Consider the following 19,524-nt stretch of genomic DNA (forward strand, 5'->3'; position numbering starts at 1 on the left):
TTCTGCCTGCTAAAGGGACATTTGGAGCTTTAAGAACTGTTTATGATGTACATGAAACTTGCTGTTTTTAACTTTCTTTTTCCCCTTTGTTTTGGACTGCTGGGTTTCAATATATTGAAACTGATAGGTTTGTAGGTAGGGCCTTTGTATTTCTGTGAAGCAGCCATTGCATTCAAGCTGCTACGAAGTTACGTGAAGCTTGCCGTAGTTTATGGCCATTTGAGCATTAGCATTTTTACTATAAATGCAGAAGTATATGATATATTTCAATAACTAGATCACACTGTGCAGTAAGTCTTAAAAACTGCTGCATTATATTGCAGCACGTTATCCGGTTTGGTTTGTTGTGTGTATTCTTTGCAGTTACTTTAAAGAACGCTGCCGAGCTGTTGGAGTTCTCAGCGATGTATAATGCTGAACAGTTAAAACTGTCCTGCTTGCAGTTCATAGGACTCAATATGGCAGCTTTGCTTGAAGCAAGGTAAGGAGGAATGCAAATGTATTCATGTACTAGCTGTTAAATATAAACATCCCGAAAAGGAAAAAGGGTTGGAAGAACTAATAGGAGCAGTTAAATGTTTTAATGCAACTGAATGCTGCTAGTTTAAAGGGAGGGTCATTTTTGCCAAACAGGGAGAGAGAAACTAGTTAGGTATCTGTACATACTGTACCAGTTCTGTAGTACAAAACCCTATGTTACAATCTGGCATGAAGAGCCTGAATTAAGGGAAAAACCTCTCTTGAATTCAGTGGGCTTTGACATTAGGCCTAATATTGTTTGGGGTTTTTTTAATTGTTTTTTTAAGATGCATAAAACTGCTGTGTTTTTTTGTTGTTTGTTTTTCTTTTCTTTTTTAACATGATAGTTACTATGCAAATTGAATTTATTTTAAGTAGGTTTATTATAGATGGTGCATTTTCCTGAGAGAATGGGCATGCCTTCTGGTAGTCTCTTTGGTTTAACTCTCTGCAGTGAGGGCTGGACAAATTAATTAATTACCCTTGCTTTCCACAGTGATTCAACTAGGGTTCTAAGAAGTTGAAGGTGTGTTCTGGCCTTCCTCCTCTTGGTGCTTTTGGACAGGGCTTCAAGTTGCCTTCACAGTACATATCATCTTCTCAGGGCAAGCCTTATCAGCACTGATCGAACTTCTTTTCTAGCAAAGACATAAAAAACTCCCAAAAAAAACAAACCAAAACGAAAAAACCTCATCTCTGTTATTGGTCCACTCTGTCCACTCCTAGCCTTTCTGCTATGCTTCCTTTTACCTGTAGAAGTTCTTAGAGATCTGAACCACTTGAGAATGCCAGCGTTTCATTGCTGTGTCACACAACTGCTCTGCTTGTATCACAGATACAGGAATCCATTCATATCACATCTTTATAAAGTGTAAACATTTTAACCTTTGATTTTGGAGAGGAGTAAAGATCTAATTCTCTTAAGTATTATTCTGAATTCAGATTTGTTTCATCCTAAGCCTGAAAAGGACATGCAACATTTTACTACAATTAAGACTGTATCTGCATTTTAGTGAAAATCTGACAATGTCATTACTGGGTAGCAAGACTTTTAATCTGAGACACCTGAGACAGACAGAACTTAGTCATGACAGCTTTGTGTGAGGAGAGCTGCTCACATGGGCAAGACAGTTGTATTGTATAAAGTTTCTTTCTGTAGTAGTATTTTTTGGCATAAATGTCAAGGGATGTTGTGCCTGAGTTTTATAGAAGAATTTGCATAGGCTTGGAGTATTAGATACATGTCAGGAAGACCTGAAAGTATGCAGAAATAGGTAAAGTAATGACCAGTTCACGGTAACTTAACTGTATAGGCCTATATTGGCTGTGGCCTTAAGTGAAGGTAGGCTATCTGGAAAGCCTGTGGGTTTAATCCTGCCTTACAACAAGGGCATTGACTAGTTTAGATTTTGTGTTCATTTTCTTCCTTCTGACTCTGTGGCCACCATGAATAGGTAATAATGGCTGTAGGTGAGATTAATCTAAAACATTAATTTGAATTTTTCATTAATATGATTTTTTTTTTTAAGCTGGTGAGATAAATTTGTTTTTATTTTTTTTAGGACTCTGGATGTCTTAAGTGATGAAGTTGTAAAGGATCTTTCTGTTTATTACAGGAAAATGGTAAGTTGTACAACTTGAGTGTAAGCTGATTAGGTTTAAAATGAGAACAGATGAGTAATAAATATATACCTGCAGGGTCTGTAGATGACAGGCTAAATGTGGAACATCTGACTCAAAAGCTAAGGTTAGCTGCTGCTCATGGAGCTCATATTTCATTTTTCAGTAGCTGCTGCTGCAACAGTATTGTGTCCTTTAATTATACACATTAAACACATTAATGTTCTGTCATTAACAATTATTGTGTGAAAAAACATTAGCAAAACCTATGGAAAAGAGCATCTGTTACTTAGAAGAAAGGAGAAGAAAGCAAATTAGACTTCTCCAGTGTAAAGTTCGGGGTGATCATATAGATCTTAAAAGCAGTAAGAAAAATAATGTTGAAGTTGAACTTTAATGCAAAGGGGAAGACCAAGACACATTATACCAGTATTCTTTAACTGTACAGTAGTAAAAGATGAATGTTTACAAAACCTTGAAGCATTTTTTTGTCAGGAGTTATAGGCAGCTGAAACATATGCATTCTGAGTCTGTCACTTAAAATAATTCTCCTGTCTTGCTTAAAGTTGTAGCTTCAGTTTATAAGCTGGTTAAATAATTAATTACTTGATCTGTAAAAGTTTTTTAAATGGCAGTCAGTTTTGGTGCTTTTACAAGAGATCATATATTTGCTAGCATACAACTTAAGATAAACTTAGTGTTAATGGCTTTTACAACTACAGATTCCAGCTATGGTCAGGAGAGTAATTACTCCATATCCAGATGGACCTGACATAAGTTCTTTTGAGCCTGAAGATGGAGAGAACTTTGTCTTTCTAAGGGAAGAAATGAACGCAGAACAGAATTCTCAGTAAGAATCTATTTTTCATTAACATTTTTAACTAGGGAAGCTGTATATATCGTATTTATCCTCCTTTGGATGGTGCCTGACTTCCTTTGGGTTCAGAACTGAAATATTAAGAAACGGGAGAAATGGACATTTCAAAAGTCTGTTCTCAGTTCCCTTAAATATTTTAAAATGTTACAGAACTGCAGTGGAGCACTTTTTTCAATTTGTAAGTACCATGTGAATAAAGGTAGCAAAACAAGCATTCACAGTAATGTTTGGGAGTTGTGCATGTGCTGAGATTACCTCTGTGTGTATGAGACCAACTGTGGAGTTCATTGAACTTCACTGAATTAGGAGAACTCAAAAGAGAAAAAAATAGACTTTAATGTACTATAGATCTGTTTGGAAATTTGTGATAATCTACATTTCTTAATATGAACAGAATTGTCATGCGAAATAAGTAGTTTTGTAGCATGAGTTTTTAATCTGTCATTTTGAAGTGGCTACTGTCTGGCTGTAGAATAACAAAACACGTGACCTGTGTTTAAGAGGTGTTAGAAAATGTGATCCAAACAGCTGTAGATCAAGTAGTTTGGCCTTGGTGATTTTGTGGACTTGTGGTATTCTGTCTTCGAACATCTGTTCTGAAGACAGAGGTGAGAGCAATAGAATCTGTAAAGTCTTGTTAGACTAACTTAATATGCTGCCTTTCTCTGACAAGCAAATAATAAAAGTACAACTGCTTTTTCTGGCAGTTTTTAAACTGGAGAAATTGACTATGACATCACAACTATGAAAAGCTAATTTGATAGGATAACATGCTTCCAAATAGTGAAATATGATGTCACTGAGCAGATGAGACGTCACCTGTGGTATTGTGTACTGTTTTGACTACTTGTGTCAAGAAAAGTTGTGCTAAATGAACTAGTACAGATAAGGACTAGTAGATCAAGGGAATTGAGAGACTATTTTATATTAGACTTCAAGCCTTTCAGTGTTTTTAAAGGCTAGACGGTAGTCTTTAGGGAATAGGGCAGTCCAAGGATTAAAAAAAAAACCCCAAACATTGTAAGGTTACAGTATTGATGCAGGAATGAATAAGTTCATATATAGTTAGGAAATAGCGTTACTATAGCTGTGACTCATACAATTCTGAATTGCTAGTAGTTTTGTTAAAATGAAAGATGCCTTTTATTTGATTCCCCTCTTCCTAATATTGAATATAGGAACACGTGACATTTTGGTAACATGACCATATACCTGCTTTATTGTAGAAGTAATATTATCTTGGTGGCAATATTTGTGTTGGGGAAAAATGAGACCAACTGTGGTGTTTATTGAACTTCACTAATTTAGGAGAAGTCAAGAGAGAAGAAAGTGGAGAACTGGATGTAGTTTGCTTTATGTCAGTTGCTGTGTAGCAGGTTTAATCTGACCTAGGTGGCAGTGCCAGCCTATGCAGCTGCTGTATCTTCCATTGTCTCAGTAGAAGACTTTGTGCTGTGTACTAGACCGGAAACCAGATCTAGATTGGAAAGAATTTTTTCTTTTCCTCCTGGATTTTTTGTCCCCCCAAATCGTTTACTAAATAGTTGTGCCAGTGCATAAGCAGAGCAGGAGCAAGCAGCTAATGACCGCTGGTGGGACCAGGTAGTACTGCTTGAAGTATAACCACTGCTGCAGACTGAAAAACTTGACATTAACACTGATAGTTCTGAGGCTCAATTTCTTTGGCTTTACTCCATCTTGGTGGGTTTTTTTTTGTTTTTAATAGGGAAGCCCTTTTCAAAAGAGCAAAAACTAAGGCAAAAAAGAAGCCACGAAAACGGTCCGACAGCTCTGGAGGATATAATCTATCGGATATTATTCAGAGTCCAGCCTCTACAGGTCAGTGGGAAAGGGGTTCCTTTCAGGTATAAAAATAGAACATAAAGTTTAATATGCAATGCCATATGATTTCTATACTTCAATAAGGAAATCTTGCAAAGATTATTTCTTTTCTAGTGAACACTGTAGTTGAATTTGAATAGTGAATTCTTAATCTTAAGTTTTGTTAGAAAGGATGTTTATCATATTAATCTTGTGCCCAAAGTTCAGATTCTGTAAAAGCATGTATTTTATCAAATAAGTTAATAGATGATTTCCCATGTGGTTTCAATAAGTGGAACATTTCTGCTAATGTGTTGTGTTTTTTTTTTTTTTTTCTGAAATATAACAAATAAATTAGTTAATGTTTATTGAAAAGATGGTAGAAGCATTCTTTTTCAACAGAAAAGTGTCAGTGTTACTTCCTAAAACTGTGTATTGTGAGATGGAGAAAGAAAATCTTATTCTGAAAAAGTATTTAAGATAGTCTTAAATTTGCTTATACTTATTACAGTCTAGTATACTGGACTAGGTAAACTTCTGGTTATTTTATATTCATCATATGGAGTTGGATAACTTTTTTCTTTTGTTAAGCATTGTTTAGTCTGTCTGCGTGATTTAATAGTTCTACTCTCCTTTCTTATTTCTTAGGCTCAGTAAAACTGGATAAAACTAACTCCATAGAATCACTTCCAGAGCTCTTAACATCTGACTCTGAAGGTAGTTATGCAGGAGTGGGTAGCCCCAGAGACTTGCAGTCCCCTGACTTCACAAAAGGATTTCATCCAGAGAGGACTGAGGTTGGATTTCTTTGTTCCTAGCAACTTATTTCTTTGTGTTTATCTAGTCCATCAAAGCAGAGCTTGTATTTTGGAGTGCTGCTGAGAAGCTGTTGTCCTTAAAATGGAGTGGGCAACTTTAAGTAGTTGTTGTTTGTCTCATAAAGCAAATAAAAACAAGTGTTCCTTATTAAGTCTTCTAAGGGTAATTTATTCATGTGGTACCATAAGAACAATTTTTATATGCTGTAGTGTTCAGAAAATTTCAAACTGAAAGAGCAATTATGTAAAGTCTTTATCTACTTCATTTAAAATGCAAATCAAATCTGAAGTTCAGAAGCCAAAAAAAAAAATTGGAAGCCAAAAAACTCCAGGAAAATCCTGCTGTTCTTCACTTGCTGTAGTTCGACAGATGTATGGTCCAGGATAACAGGCATAACTGGCAAAGAGAAATAAATTGAGAGAATTGTGCCTATGTTAAGTGTTAAAGCTTTAGAAGTGTACATCTCCGAGTGAATTTACCACTATCAAGATGCATAGTTAGACTTAAATGATTCAGGGTGAAGTGTGAAGCAAAAAAAAAAAAAAAAAAAAAAAAAAAAAGAAAAAAAAAGGTACAAATAGCAGGCTGATCAGGGATTCACTACATTATTGCTATTTTTGAGGTATCCTTTAAAATCTTTTCACTTATATGTCATTCAAGTTGTTTGTAGCATCACATTTTTTTCCTCAATGAAAAAATGTGAGAATATTTATTCAATATTTTTCTGTCTTTTTTTTAGATGAAGGACAAAGCATGCAGTCAGGGTATAAAACCCTCTCAACCTAGCAAGGAGATGAAGTCATACAAGGGATCATCAGCATTGACACAGTCTGTTCCACAGTCCGTTCCCAGTACCAAAAACAACTCCGCAAGCTCTCCCAATTGGGTAACAACCAGTTTCAGGTGGAGTAATACTTGTGGTGCCTACCTCACTTACACTCACTGTTCTATACATGGTAGTGAATGCTAATAATAGTCTATTCAGACTAAAAAGCAATCTGCTCTTCCAAATGATCATACATTACTTGACATGTGAATTAAAGAATTTGGTAGTTTAATAAAACTGGTACATATTTTAATTATTCTTTGAGAAAAGCAATTGCTAGATACTTTTTTTTTTAAGTGCTACTGGTCTGGACTTTTTTAGAAGGCCTGCTTGGTTAACACTTTTTAAAATACTTGGCAGTTTTTTGTAGAGTCAGACCATGCTTGAAGCCATTAGAAGCACCATTGTACTTTGACATTTTTTAGGCGTGCTTTTAGGCTTAAACGGTCTGTGAAAATCAACACCACAGGTTTAACTGATACTGTTAATAAAAAAATGATTATTAATTTTTTTCTGTAGTGCATATGAAAAAGGACGAGTAGTGTGATAAACTGAAGTTCTGTCTTGTCTGGTGTCCTGTCTCTGACAGCTGTCAATAAAGGTTGAATAGAGAAGAGTTTAAGGATTTAGGGAATCATATAGCGATAATTTCCCACAGTTTTCCCAGGCTCTCTTGGTTTGTGGCTGATGGGCTTTGTTAATACAGATGATACAGCTGTAGAAATTGGAAGCTGCAGCTCTGAAGTATGTAGCTTGGTGAGCAGGGTCCATTAGAAATCTGTGTTGTGTCTTGCTGTGTATTTCTGCAAGCCTAGTCTATGCAGAGAGGGTAACACACCCCACAGCCAACTCTTTGGTCTTTAGATTGGTTGACCTTTAGAAGGTAGACTTTCATCTGCTATCTTAGAGTTCTTTTCGAGCGTTTTTTTTAGAGGATTGCATGGAAAGGGAACAAATGAAACCATAGGTGTCTGTTGTAATGTCCCTGTGCCTTTATGGTTTTCCCTTGTACTCTTTCTTCACTTTTTCTAGTATTGCTGGTACGATGTCAAGAAAAAGCAGGCAGCACTGTTGTGTAGAATGTTTGAAGGATTAATACTGTAGTGTATCTGGCTGAACTACTGTGGAGGAGCAGTGACAACAGGGTTTGGTGTGATCTCCCAGTGGTTAATTCACTAGTTAGTCTATGGCAGTTGGGTTTCTGTCGGGAGAGACAGAGGGAGTGCTGCTTATATTTTTCAAAGCTTGTCCTTGAATCTAGTTGTGACACTGCTTAGTTTACAAATGCCTTTAAGTACATGGGTTTTAATTTTCAGTTTTATTTAAAGCTTGGAAATGTCTGGATTTAATTCATGTTCATTTCTGTGGAAGTTTAAAATCAGGTCATTTATGAAAAAGAAACTGATTCCTAAAGTTTGAGAATGTTATTGGTGTTTGTACAGAGCTCTAAGTTTGCAAAGAGTGTTCTGTTTGCCATGTGAAATAATTTTAATCCTGTTCTTCAAAGAAAGACCTAATTCAACCTTCATGAAAGAGCTGTGACCAATGCCTCTCTAAGACTTAGCATGAGCAGTTGACTGCTAAATAATTATCCTGAATTTAAGTGTCTAATTTTTTTAAAGTAATCATAGTTCACATCATCTTGTTTCATAGTATAGTGAGTCTTCAAAGTATTTTTATAGTGTGCTCTTAAATATGTATATATTTATAAAAGTTTTGTCAGAAACATTCTATTTGAGGTTTGCCATAATTGAGGAAATAGACATAAATTATACATCCGGTTACCAATCTTATGTATGATTTAGAGGATTTCAGTGAAGGCAGGAACAGTGGAATGTAAGTAAAAATGAGTGCCTTGTAAGGTAACTTTTTATTTTTCATTTAGCCCTGCCAGCCCTCCTGCTATGGATCTAAGAACCATCATGGAAATTGAAGAAAGTATGCAGAAATGTGGAACCATGCCAAAGGCAAATTCAGGGTTGGTAAAAAACCAAAATCTATAAAAGAAAAGTGTGATAGACCAGGCTGTTATGAATTTACTCAGTGGTTCAGGCAGTTTGGAGTTCAAAACAAGCAGGAGAAAAGTTGCCCTCTTTGTTTTTGAATGGCTTCGTTTACTTCAGTCTTAATATTGACAATTCTTCCTCAGACAGAAGCAAGAGTGGTTCTTGCTCAGAGAAGCATCCCAAAGACACAGGGAGATAAGTGTACATTTTCAGGAGGCAGTGAATTAAACCTAGTGTTTCTTGACTGGCGACATATGGAAGAAAACTGGAGATGACTTTCATGACCTTTGAAGTGTAGCATTCTCATAAGTAGACAGTAGTCCTGAAGCCTAGTAAAGGGTTGCTGGCTAGGTAGATTCAGAAGCTGTGAACAAAACAGCCAAGACTGAAGAATCCAAATAACTTAGAAAACTATTAAGAATAGAAAAAATGGTTATGTTGTATACATTTCTTATGCATGAATATTTTTGGTTTAAGGGAGCTAAGCTTCTGACAGTCTCTAAAAAGTCACAAAATTAGAAAATAGTCTTCATCTGGTGCTAGTCCATATCTTTTGGAGACTTGATTCCTACTCTACATGTTTTCATTTGTGACATCTTATGTGAAGAATGTTTTATTATGCTATTCTTTTCTTGTCACTCATGGTATTCATTGACCCTCCTTTTTCTCCCCAGCCATCCAACCCCTCCCTGCTACCTATACTCCCCTTTTGGCACTCTAGACAAAGTTATTTTGGTCTAGGAAGGAAGTATTTCTGAGTTTAATTTGCAAGATTAAAGGAGAGTCATCTCAAAGGACACTGATCTTACATCTTCTCTCTTTGCAATATCAATTCACAGCAGAATGGCGTCTCATGGAATCAAGCTTTCTCAGAAGCAAAGGAAAATGATTGCCCTGGCAGCAAAAGATAATGGATCAGTAACTAGAAGCATGGAGCCGACTACACTAATAACCACACCACTCCCACCTATGAAAGTTGCAAAACTAGGGAATGCATGGTATGTTATAAATCAAATACCACTTCTTTTTCTTTGGAGGGTTTTTACATTCAATAGTCTCTTAGAAGCAGTTTCTTTAATGAACAGAACCTAGGCCATTTTCATTTAAAAGACTAGCACTGAAGTATTTGTATCTACATTTGGTAGCAATCTAGAAATTAAAAAGGGGCAGGGAAATGCAGTGGTTGCAGTTTAACAGTTCTTTGAAATTTAGCTATAGTGAGTCAGAAGACTGCATCCCATCTGGTTCTTGCCTGTGTGTGATGTGGTATTTGCAGATGGTATCAATGTGAAGTATAGAAAAAGAAGGTTGAGCGCAAGCTCTGAAACTTAGGAAGAGGTTATTGAAAACCATTATGAGTGCTATTTTTTTCCTGTCAAAAACATAAAGAAAATTATTAGCCCTTCCTGGGGGAAAAGGGCTAGAATGACTTTGGAGTAGAGCAAAACCAGACTGAAATTAGAGATAACAAAGTTATCTAGGTGGCTTGGAGCTGGAGGGAGTGACAGATGCTGCTAAGAATTCTTATGGTGGAAGAATGCATAATGGGTTTAGAATGACTTAATGCTGATTACACACAATTTAAATGTTCAAGTTAGTATCACTGTATCGAATAGAAAAATGGTTTATGATCTGTTCAATGAACTATGTTTACAACAATGAATGTAATGAGGTGCTAGCCTGATTCATGCTTTGTTCTTCACATTTACAGCTGGTACTGGATGAAAGCATAAAGACATGACTGTAAAGTTGCAAGCTATGTAAATTTAATGTGTTTAATTACTACAGAATAAATACCTCTGTGTGTGCTCTTAACTTGAGGTAAATGTTGGGCAGTTCTCATTTCCCTGTTCAAGAAGGTCTAGACTTTTATTGCAGCTTGCTTTTGTACTGGTACCCTAGAAGAATTGTGAGGCAGTCTCCTCTCTATAGAGCTTACCTGTTTGTGCCTCAGTGGGAGCAAAGCTTGCTGCATACCCACCACAGTTACCCTGTTTTAAATGAAGTCTTTTTTAGACAATTCAGCTGTTTTAAGTGTTATTGTAGTAGTTTTCCTTTTGTATTGGATAGATTTCAAAGTGAAATAAGAGTCTGTCTTTCAAAGGATAGGTTTATTTTCCACAATTAGAGCTGTCTCCCTCTTGTGTCTTTTGGCTCTCTTTCATTTGATCTCTTATAAGAATTGGTTGCGCCTTTCAGAAATATGAGTAGTAAGCATCTGCTGGAATCTTTGCCTTTCTGCTATGCTCCTGTAAGTTCAAAACAGACATGTAGCCTGTTAGCTATTTAATGAGTGTATGGAGAGAAAATCACATCACTAGCTGGCTGAGGAAAAGGTAGGCTGCTTCCTGGCAGTAGTTGCTTCCTGAGAGGCGATCTGTGTCAAAAGGTTTAGGGTAATATATAGAACTGCTTGCTTCTCTGCTCCATTTCATGTATCTCATCTTTTTTTTTTTTTTTTTTTTTTTGATGGATGCTATTATGATCAGCATCTTGAGTTTGAAGTGCCTTTAGATTTATTTGAGATTCCATATAGGTCTGTTGGTATGCTATTATCTTAGTTTAAGGCCATAGTAATAACAGTAATATCCCAGAATATAACAATGGTAAAATAGAGCTGATGTTCAAAATATTTATCAGTCATGTACAGGAAAAACTGAGAGTATTTTGTAAACATCTCAAAATCCTGCGTTATAAATCAGATAATAATTGATTCTGAAATAATATTCTGCTTCCATTTATGACACCAGAACAAGCTTTGCTTCTCTAGTGGACACCATGCAGTACATTCAGCCTTACAGTTAAAGGGCTTTAGTATTTTACAGGGCCGGTCAAAGATCATGTCAGTCTGATCTGAGAGGGGCAGTTGTTTGGTGAATTCAAGGTAGTGTGGCATGAAGTGCCCTTCAAGAGTGATTCTGACAGTGATGGCTGGGATTCCTCCAAGGGTCAGTGAAAGTAGGGACAAGAAATCTTCTCTGTAGACATCATGGGTTGATTATAACTAAAGAATAGTTATATGCCATGCATTTCCAGTGTTCAGCTTACAAGCTATAGAGGTATGTTACTACAGTAGTTATTTACAAAAATGAACTGCCTAAGATGACCTGATCTTAAAAATATCCAGCAAGTGAATCTAAGAAAAGGTTGAATTCTTTTGTTTTGATTTATACAAGCAGGATTTAAATATCTGTCTTCTCAATTTGTCTTCAACCATGTACACCTAATACCAAAATTCAAGGTCTCATTTATTGCCCCAGCCCCAAAAAGTTATTCTGATAGAACATTGGGCAAAGCCCATGATTTTGTCTTAAAGAAATTGAATGAGTTGCTTTTTAGCTAAGGAGTCAGACTCGACCTGACCTCTGAACTGTAATTGGGACCTTCATGATAGAAGAAACAAGGTTTGCAAGATTTGTCTTCTGAATTCTAATGAGTGGATGAATTTCAGAATTCTTAACACTCTCCTCTCAAATGCTCCGAAGAACACGCTACCTGCTTTACACAGGTGATACTGCAGGTCAAGCAGCAAGTTAGTTATTTGGCTTAGCTACTGAACGTGTCACAGGGCACTTACAGCTCTGAGGCTTAAAATTTGCTAGGAGAGACTGACGGTTGAATCAGATGGTGACCAACACAGGAAATACTGAGTTATGCTATCCTTTATTACATTAAAAAATAAAAATCCATCTACTATTTCTAATCTTACTACTAATGTTATAATTATACATAAACACTATGTAACCTAACATCTACAATGATGATATATGCAGTCTTACATACACAAATCACACGGGCTCATTCACACACTAATTTATGCATTGTTACAAACCCACCACCTTTCTACCCCTCAGTGACTCTGCGTGGCAGCACCAGGGAAGCCACAGTACCGGCTGGGTGACTAAGAGGGGTGTCCATGCTGATGTGGGAGGACAGCTGCAGCTGGTAAGGGGTGCTGCTAATGAGGTGGACTGAGGCCTACATGATCCTTTTCCTCAGGCATTCAGGAAAGTCAGAGACCTTTCTGTGGTCAGTGATCACAAGTCTGTTTTCTCTGGAGTCTTGAAAGGAACTTTCCCAGACCTACCATGCCATGGCTTGGGCTGTTGTTAGAGGTCACTGGTGTAGCCATTTCATGAGTATTTTCCACCAGTAACCTTAAATGTCATCAGTTAATTTCCTTTTTTGTTTTACTAGCCATTTTCAAGCTGCAGTTTTATATACTTGGCTATGACAGACTTTGGGTGACAACGGAAGGGCCTATGAGAACTCCTTCTCAGGAGGATGTTTGTATAGGATGTGTGTCTTTCTCCAGCCTGGTCTTTCCCTTCTACCCTTCATACACAACTTTTAGGTACAACAAAGCCTCAAGCAGGTTTTGGAGGACATTGTGTTGCTTATCTAGTTCTCTGGGCTTATTCAGAAGAGTGGGGTTTTTTTGTTTTTATTCCTGAAGTCCTATTTTTCAGTGTGAGATAAATGGCTCTTAAGAAGTATTTGTACTGAATGACTTGAAGCATCTAGTTCATGTGCTTTAGTTAAATGATTTACTTCTTAATACAGGAAATAAGATATTAAGAAAAGCTCTGGTAAAAGGCATATAAAAATATAAGACATAACTTCCTTGGTCTGACATCTGAATAGTTTGACTATTTGTGCTATTCATCTACTCTCTGATAGATAATTCTTTGCCTATTGGATGTTATTTAATTTTAAACTACCAACTACCTATGAACTGTTCCTTGCATTTAAAAAGTAAGCATGGACTGATTTTTGAATATGCTTAGATAACTGTCTCTAGAAAATATATTGTGCTCTTAAGGTTCTGATGAAGCAGTTTTTGAAGTAGCTGGGCTCTACTATGTTACACAAACCATCTTACGTGGAAAGGCGGGGGTATTCTTCAGGAGGATGGAATCGTGGAATGCGTGGTCACCACGCATGATTCTGTACCTTCCTCTGACTGCTGATCTGGAAAATGCTGGTAGCTCAAGAATTCAAGCAAAGAACCAGTGGGAAGTATACGAATATTTAAAATTATGCTTAGCTGCTGGAAGAGAATTTGTTGAATAAACTTTAAGCTGCTTTAGGCAAGCCATCAATTATTTGATTGCCTCTGCTGGTTGTTCAAAGTATTTTTGTATGTGAGGTAGAATAGCAAGTGTTACTCATCTGCTCTAATATTATATTTGAAAAGTTATATTCTGTAAATTCACAATGGACTATTAGAGTACATTTGGCAACAGATTGAGCTTTCCACGCGCGCAATATAGTCAAAGCCATAGAACTTGTGTTCCAATGAAATCAGATATTCATCTTGGATGTGCATTGAGCACGCTTGCCAGAAGGGTGTGGGACCTTTCAGCTCTTTTTTGGTTGACTAAAAGACAGAGTCTATCATACACAATATCCTACGTTTTCCACCAAAAGAGACCTCCAGTTTCGTAGTTTTGGGGGGACTGAACCTGTGTTTCCTCCTTTGAAGAAAAATGGAAATGAGAAGGGGGAAAAAAACCCCCACACTAGTAATACTTTGAGAATATGTCATGCAGGAAGCTGGATGTTAACTTTGTTAGTACTCCAAGCCTACTTTGATCGAAGGACGGGGGTGGTGTTTATTTTTTTTTTTTTTTTTTTTTTTTTTTTAAGCTCAGGAGAGCCTATGGCTTTTCAAAAGTGAAGACATAAAGTTTGAAGTCTCTCTTGCAATTGTGTATTTTAATGTCTAGGTTGTCAGTTTATTGATATTCCAGTTTATACTGAAACATCAACAGCTGTTTTGGAACTTCATGCTTTGATTTTTTGCAGTTATAGCTTAGAGAAATATAGTCATATTCCACTTTTAAAAAACCGTATAAATTAGTTTTTCCAATTCTACAAATTGGATAGAAATGATAATGTATCGGGAGCACAAGCCGAAATTTAGAGTTGTTACTGTTAGGCAAATTTGCACCAGTTTAAGCCGAACCATTTTAAGACACTGGTAGTTGTTTTGGATAGGTTCACAAGCTGAGAATGATGCAGAGTTGGGTTTTTTCAGGGGTTGTTTTGGGGGTTTTTTTTGATGCTGTGTTGCAAGTGGGTCTGGTTGCAGTACAGAATTTTCATGAAAATGGGTAGGTTACGTGAATTGTTAGAAGAAGAAGCAGCTCGTGTGACAGCAGATCCCAAGGAAACCATTTGTCTGCGCAGTGTAATAAGTTGGGGGAAATTCTTGTCAAACACTTGCCCAGACTCTTGCGTGCCAGCTGGTAGTAGGAATAGAGGATGTGCAAAATGTCTCTGAGCCCCTGCATCTGGAGGTTCCCATTCTGCTTTCTATACCTCTGCACTGCTTACGCAATATTTAAGAAAAAAAAAAAAAAAGAGAGAGAGAGAAAGAAAAACGACAACAAAAAAAGTACAAATTTAAGCCCGGGTGGTCTAGCATGGGGTTCAGACATCATATATAACATTCAGATGCTTTTGTTGCAAGATTTCAGATACAATGTTGCAATGTTTGAATTCCCTCGTGTTATCTTAAATTGTATACCACATAGATGTAGTTTGAAAGTCTTTGGCTTCAAATGCTTCCATTCTTACGGTAACTGCACAAACAATTAGCATTGTATAGAAAGCTTGTTTTGCTTCAGTAGTGTTTATAATTGAACTCTTATTTCTTCGAGCAGATAATAAGCTGAGCTATTCTTCCAATATGTATTTTGTATATTTGACAATGAGTGGGACTGCTATGCTTAGTAAAGTTAAACGTAAGCAAATATATGAAGAATTAATTCCAAACTCTTGATGGGTAAAGGAAAGACTAATGGTAACTGCCTTGAATTCTGTAAATAAAAAGGCTTTTGGATCAGAAAGTGTTCAGAATAGCTATGATGCTAAATTGCTATACTTTCATACTGGTTTATTTTTGAAAGGTAATATGCAGGCTCTAGTTGAGGTAACTGCCCATTATACTTGGGCAAGTAAAAGAAAATTAAATATATCAGTTTTAAGAATTTCACTGTAGATTAAGTTATTTATAGAGCCTCCAGCAGGTATGAGTAACTCTTGGGGAAGGAAGGTCAGCTATACTTGACTTTCATGGTGGTAAACTAACAGTATTAGAATAAAAGTTGTAGAGCATTGTGTGATTTATGAGAACGTGTTTTCAAGGAATAATACCATTAGAAAAGGTACAGCTTGTCTAAGACAAGGTGTCTGAAAACAAAATTGCTTTTTAAGAGGATGAAGTAGGGGGGGAATAGATGGAGGGGTGGTTTATGGGTTTTGTTTTGGTTTGGTTTTTTTTCCCCCTTCTAATGAAATTTCCATACTACTAGCTTGTTCTGTTCTCATAGGTATTTATTTTCTGCTGTTTGCCTATTTGACCCAAAGTGACTTATTTTAGCAAATGGGGTCTAGCAGGCATAATGGTGAGAATCAAAAGCTAAGTAATATTGTATTTTTATTTTTCATAACTGAAAAGGCCCTCTTGCTATCTTAATCATGGAACGATATGGAGCCTTGGAAAGCACAAGTATAACAGGAGTTGATCTTTTTTTTTTTTTTTTTAAAGGTCATCTTCATTACATTCTGCTTTGCCAAAGTCATTCCGTGATCTTGTAATGGAAGAAGAAAAATGTATGAGTGCGAATAGTTCACCTGGTACTGGTATCAAAAGAGCTGGATATAAAGGAACTGAGGATTCATCAGTCCAAAACACCATAAGGTAAGGGAGTAGTCTTTTCATATTTGATCAACCATTATACAAGAACCACGATAACATGTTTAAATTCTGCTGAAATAAAAAAGGATAAAATTTTAATTTAAAAAAAAAAATCCTGTAAGCATTCTTTTAATGATTCTGTTAAAGGATTTTATGAATGGAATACTCATGAATAGGAAGCTTAAAGACTAAAGCGATTTAATGCCACTGGTAATATTTTGTTTGAGGTTCAAAGTGTTTGTGTCCATCTGTCTGGACATGTGTGTGTGTATGGGTATATATGGACATAAACACTCCAAACAAAATATGTGTGTGTGTACACATTTGTATATATATGTATGTATAAAAATGATAAAACTATATTTTCTAACTTCTGTAGAAAATTAGATATTCTTTAGCATTCAGATATGGCATGCATGAAACAAAGTTTGCTTAGAAGTATTTTTGTGTAAACACTGAGTGAACAAAATCAGTTTATTCAAACACAGTTCTGGCATTTCCTGATCTGAGTTTTCTTATAAGCTGACTTAATTGCTTAGGTGCAATTTTTCATGGGTTAAGAGGGCTTACTGAAATATTGATACATTGGTTATGTCTTATGTATTATAATTACTGGAGGACCACAATTCTAAGGACAAAAATAACTTGTTCCGAGGTGCACATGAATTATATGTCTAGTTATTAGACAGCGTTGCTCTTTGATCAAATTGTTTTAGCCACACATCCTCTTGCTACTTCCAATAAAACCTCTGTGTTGGGTTAAAATAACTGTCTAAGTGGAGGAAAGAAATCTCAGCCTTATTCCTGAAGGTCTGTATGACTGAGTTGCCCACCCACCTGCATCTCTTCCCCTTGTCATCAGTAACTTCGAATGCTATGCATTTCAAATATATTTGTGGGACAGAGGGCCTGAAAATCTTACACTGTCCCATCCACCATCTGGAAGCAGCGCAGGCCAGCTGTCCTGTGGTGGTAGGGGACTCAAGGGTGACAGCAGGACTGGCTGGGTGGTGGCCTCCCTGGCAAGGGCACAGCCCCACTGTGCCGGAGTGAGGTGAGCAGGGCAGGCTCTGTGACAGAGCCACGGTCAGTGAGTGCAGACCGTGGGGGGTGAGGCAGGGTTGAGGTCAAACCTGTAAGTCAAGTCAGGGTCAGGAACAGCAAGGCTGGGCTTGGGCATAGCTGCAGCATAGCTCAAGAAAGGCCTAAGACTGAGGGACTGAGCTTAAATGCAGCTCCTGAGTAAAGACAGGGAACCCCCATGACCCTTGGCACAGCTCTTCCTTACAGCTCAACTCTGTTCATAGCAGACTGACTTAAGTTTACACAGCTGCGCAGAGGGAGAAGAGTTTGCAGAGCCTGTTGGTGCACAGGGAGACCTGACACCCATTACCTTCCAGTTTTTCTTATGAACTCCTGTTCCATCCCCCTCCAAAAGCTTTCCCCTCCATAAGGAAAAGAAAGTTCTGCAGGGCCTCCCTCTTGGTTGCTCAGCTTGTGTAGAAACTGGTGTTTCCCTAGGACAGAGTAGTATGTGTCCTGTTGGTAGATAAAGAACAAAATGAGGGTCGAAATATAGGAACATTGTGTGTGGGATGGTGTTAGAGGAGAGAGGTAGCAGGGATTTGGAGAGTGTGTGTGACGGGTGGGCATTCTTCAGGAACAGAGGGATAAAGCTGAAGTTATTAGGGTGAGTGTAGATGTAGGGATACGAAGCCCAAATCTGCAGAAGAACAGGTATCATTAATTTAGTTGCTAGCAAAATAATAAAGCTTTTTGTCATATGGGAAATGGCAAGGGCTGGTGGAAGGGGATTTGCACTGGGTGCTATTATTAACTTTGTCACGCTTGCTCTGTGATCTTCTTAAAGTAATTTCTTTTCCTTTTGCCTTGCTCTATCTAGTCTGTGCAGTCTGGCCAGTCTGCACAGTCTCAAAGTGGATTATTTGAGCTGAATCCAAGCCTAATAAGTTAGCTGTCTAAAAATGATACATTAAGCTAGTGGGAGCCTAGACGACTAGATTAACTATAATCAGTTGGAAGACAGCACTTCCAGGGCTCTTTCAGGTGGTTTTGAACTGTGTCTGAAGATGATGATTTTTTTCTATTAGGTGTAAAGAGCCTAGGTGACTAGTTCATCCATCTGAAAGTTAGGAGTTGAGTTTCTGGTTTGAGGTAATTTTATTCTTTGACTGTACAGTTCCTGTCACAGTAGGCTCTGATTTTTGCCTGTAGCATTCAAGAGCTATTTCTGTGAAGCTTAATTATCCACACTCTTATCTCTTCCTTTTTAAGGAAAGGAAATTGCATGTGCGTAGCGCATAAGTAATCCTCATCTGTTGATGTCAGACTAACTGATGGGACACTGAAGATACGTGCGTGGCTACTGTTCCTGCTTTGTCTTTTTTCTTTGGATAAACTGTGCAGTAATTAAACTTGACAAGTTTGTCTCTGGATGAGTTTTTTTGGTGGTTGCATAAACACTCTTCCATATACTGTCACCTGCCAATTTATGCAACCCAGAAATTTTCTGTAGATGAACCATGTCATGAATGTGAAGATGTGAACTGGATTCAGTCCAGAGACAGATCAGCCCAAAAGCTGGGCTGTGTGGATGTGGCTGCGTTGTTTCCAGGGACAGCTCAGCCTTGGGAGTTATGCTGTACAGCTGTGCATGTGTAGCTCATAGTCCAAGCTAAAAACATAGACCTGACATGACTTAGCTTTGTTGTGGCAGCCTGGGTTGTCTTTGCTGTGTTACTCCAGGGAGCAGTGAAGAGTCTTAGTGGAAACAAGTCTTTGTGGCTTTGCGTGGGAATGGCCTAGTTCTGGCGTGGCTAATAATGAGCTAATAAGCAGTACATGACTCAAATAGTACAGCAGAACCCAAGAGATTCTGCAGGAGACCAGGCTTTGTGTTCCTTTTCTGAGAGCAGTCATTAGATCAGGGAGGCACCGGACCTGAACTGCCTTCAAATGAACAAATCCTTCAGAAACAGTGGGGAGCTGAGTGCTGGGACATCTTGGTGGCTATGCAGGAGTCATGGCAAGTTCAGCCAACTGAGTTAATCAGGTTGGTTCAGTACTGATGATACTTGGCTGGTTTGTTTCCATGCAGAACCACATACGTCTCTGCACCAGTCTTTAATTTTCAAGACTTCCAGGTTTCCAAGTTCTATATTTTTGAGGCTTTTTTTCCATTTTTCTGTATATGCTAGCTTCCCATTTCCCATCTGTTCCATTTCTCCTACTTATTTTGATGCCAGCTGAGGAATTAATCTAGCATGTTGAAATATCTGCAGTTGATTTAATATCTGGACTGGGTGTCTTG

At 37.5% G+C, this 19,524-nt stretch overlaps 1 protein-coding gene across 5 annotated transcripts in view; it reads left to right on the top strand.

The window, feature by feature from the left end:
* Nucleotides 1–19,524, top strand: part of IBTK (inhibitor of Bruton tyrosine kinase) — a 61,655-nt gene that overhangs the window by 31,965 nt on the left and 10,166 nt on the right. For 4 of the 5 annotated variants that reach the window (XM_068408618.1, XM_068408626.1, XM_068408645.1 and 1 more), the window contains 9 exons: nt 364–481; nt 2,082–2,142; nt 2,862–2,989; nt 4,743–4,855; nt 5,486–5,634; nt 6,396–6,559; nt 8,368–8,460; nt 9,328–9,486; nt 16,044–16,196. In XM_068408618.1, the coding sequence (XP_068264719.1) occupies nt 364–481; nt 2,082–2,142; nt 2,862–2,989; nt 4,743–4,855; nt 5,486–5,634; nt 6,396–6,559; nt 8,368–8,460; nt 9,328–9,486; nt 16,044–16,196 (1,138 nt within the window). The remainder of the gene's footprint in view (nt 1–363; nt 482–2,081; nt 2,143–2,861; nt 2,990–4,742; nt 4,856–5,485; nt 5,635–6,395; nt 6,560–8,367; nt 8,461–9,327; nt 9,487–16,043; nt 16,197–19,524) is intronic. The other variant, XM_068408635.1, reaches the window with a different exon arrangement.

The sequence above is a fragment of the Nyctibius grandis genome, chromosome 1 (genome assembly GCF_013368605.1).
Source record: "Nyctibius grandis isolate bNycGra1 chromosome 1, bNycGra1.pri, whole genome shotgun sequence".
In the NCBI taxonomy this organism is placed as follows: Eukaryota; Metazoa; Chordata; class Aves; order Nyctibiiformes; family Nyctibiidae; genus Nyctibius; species Nyctibius grandis.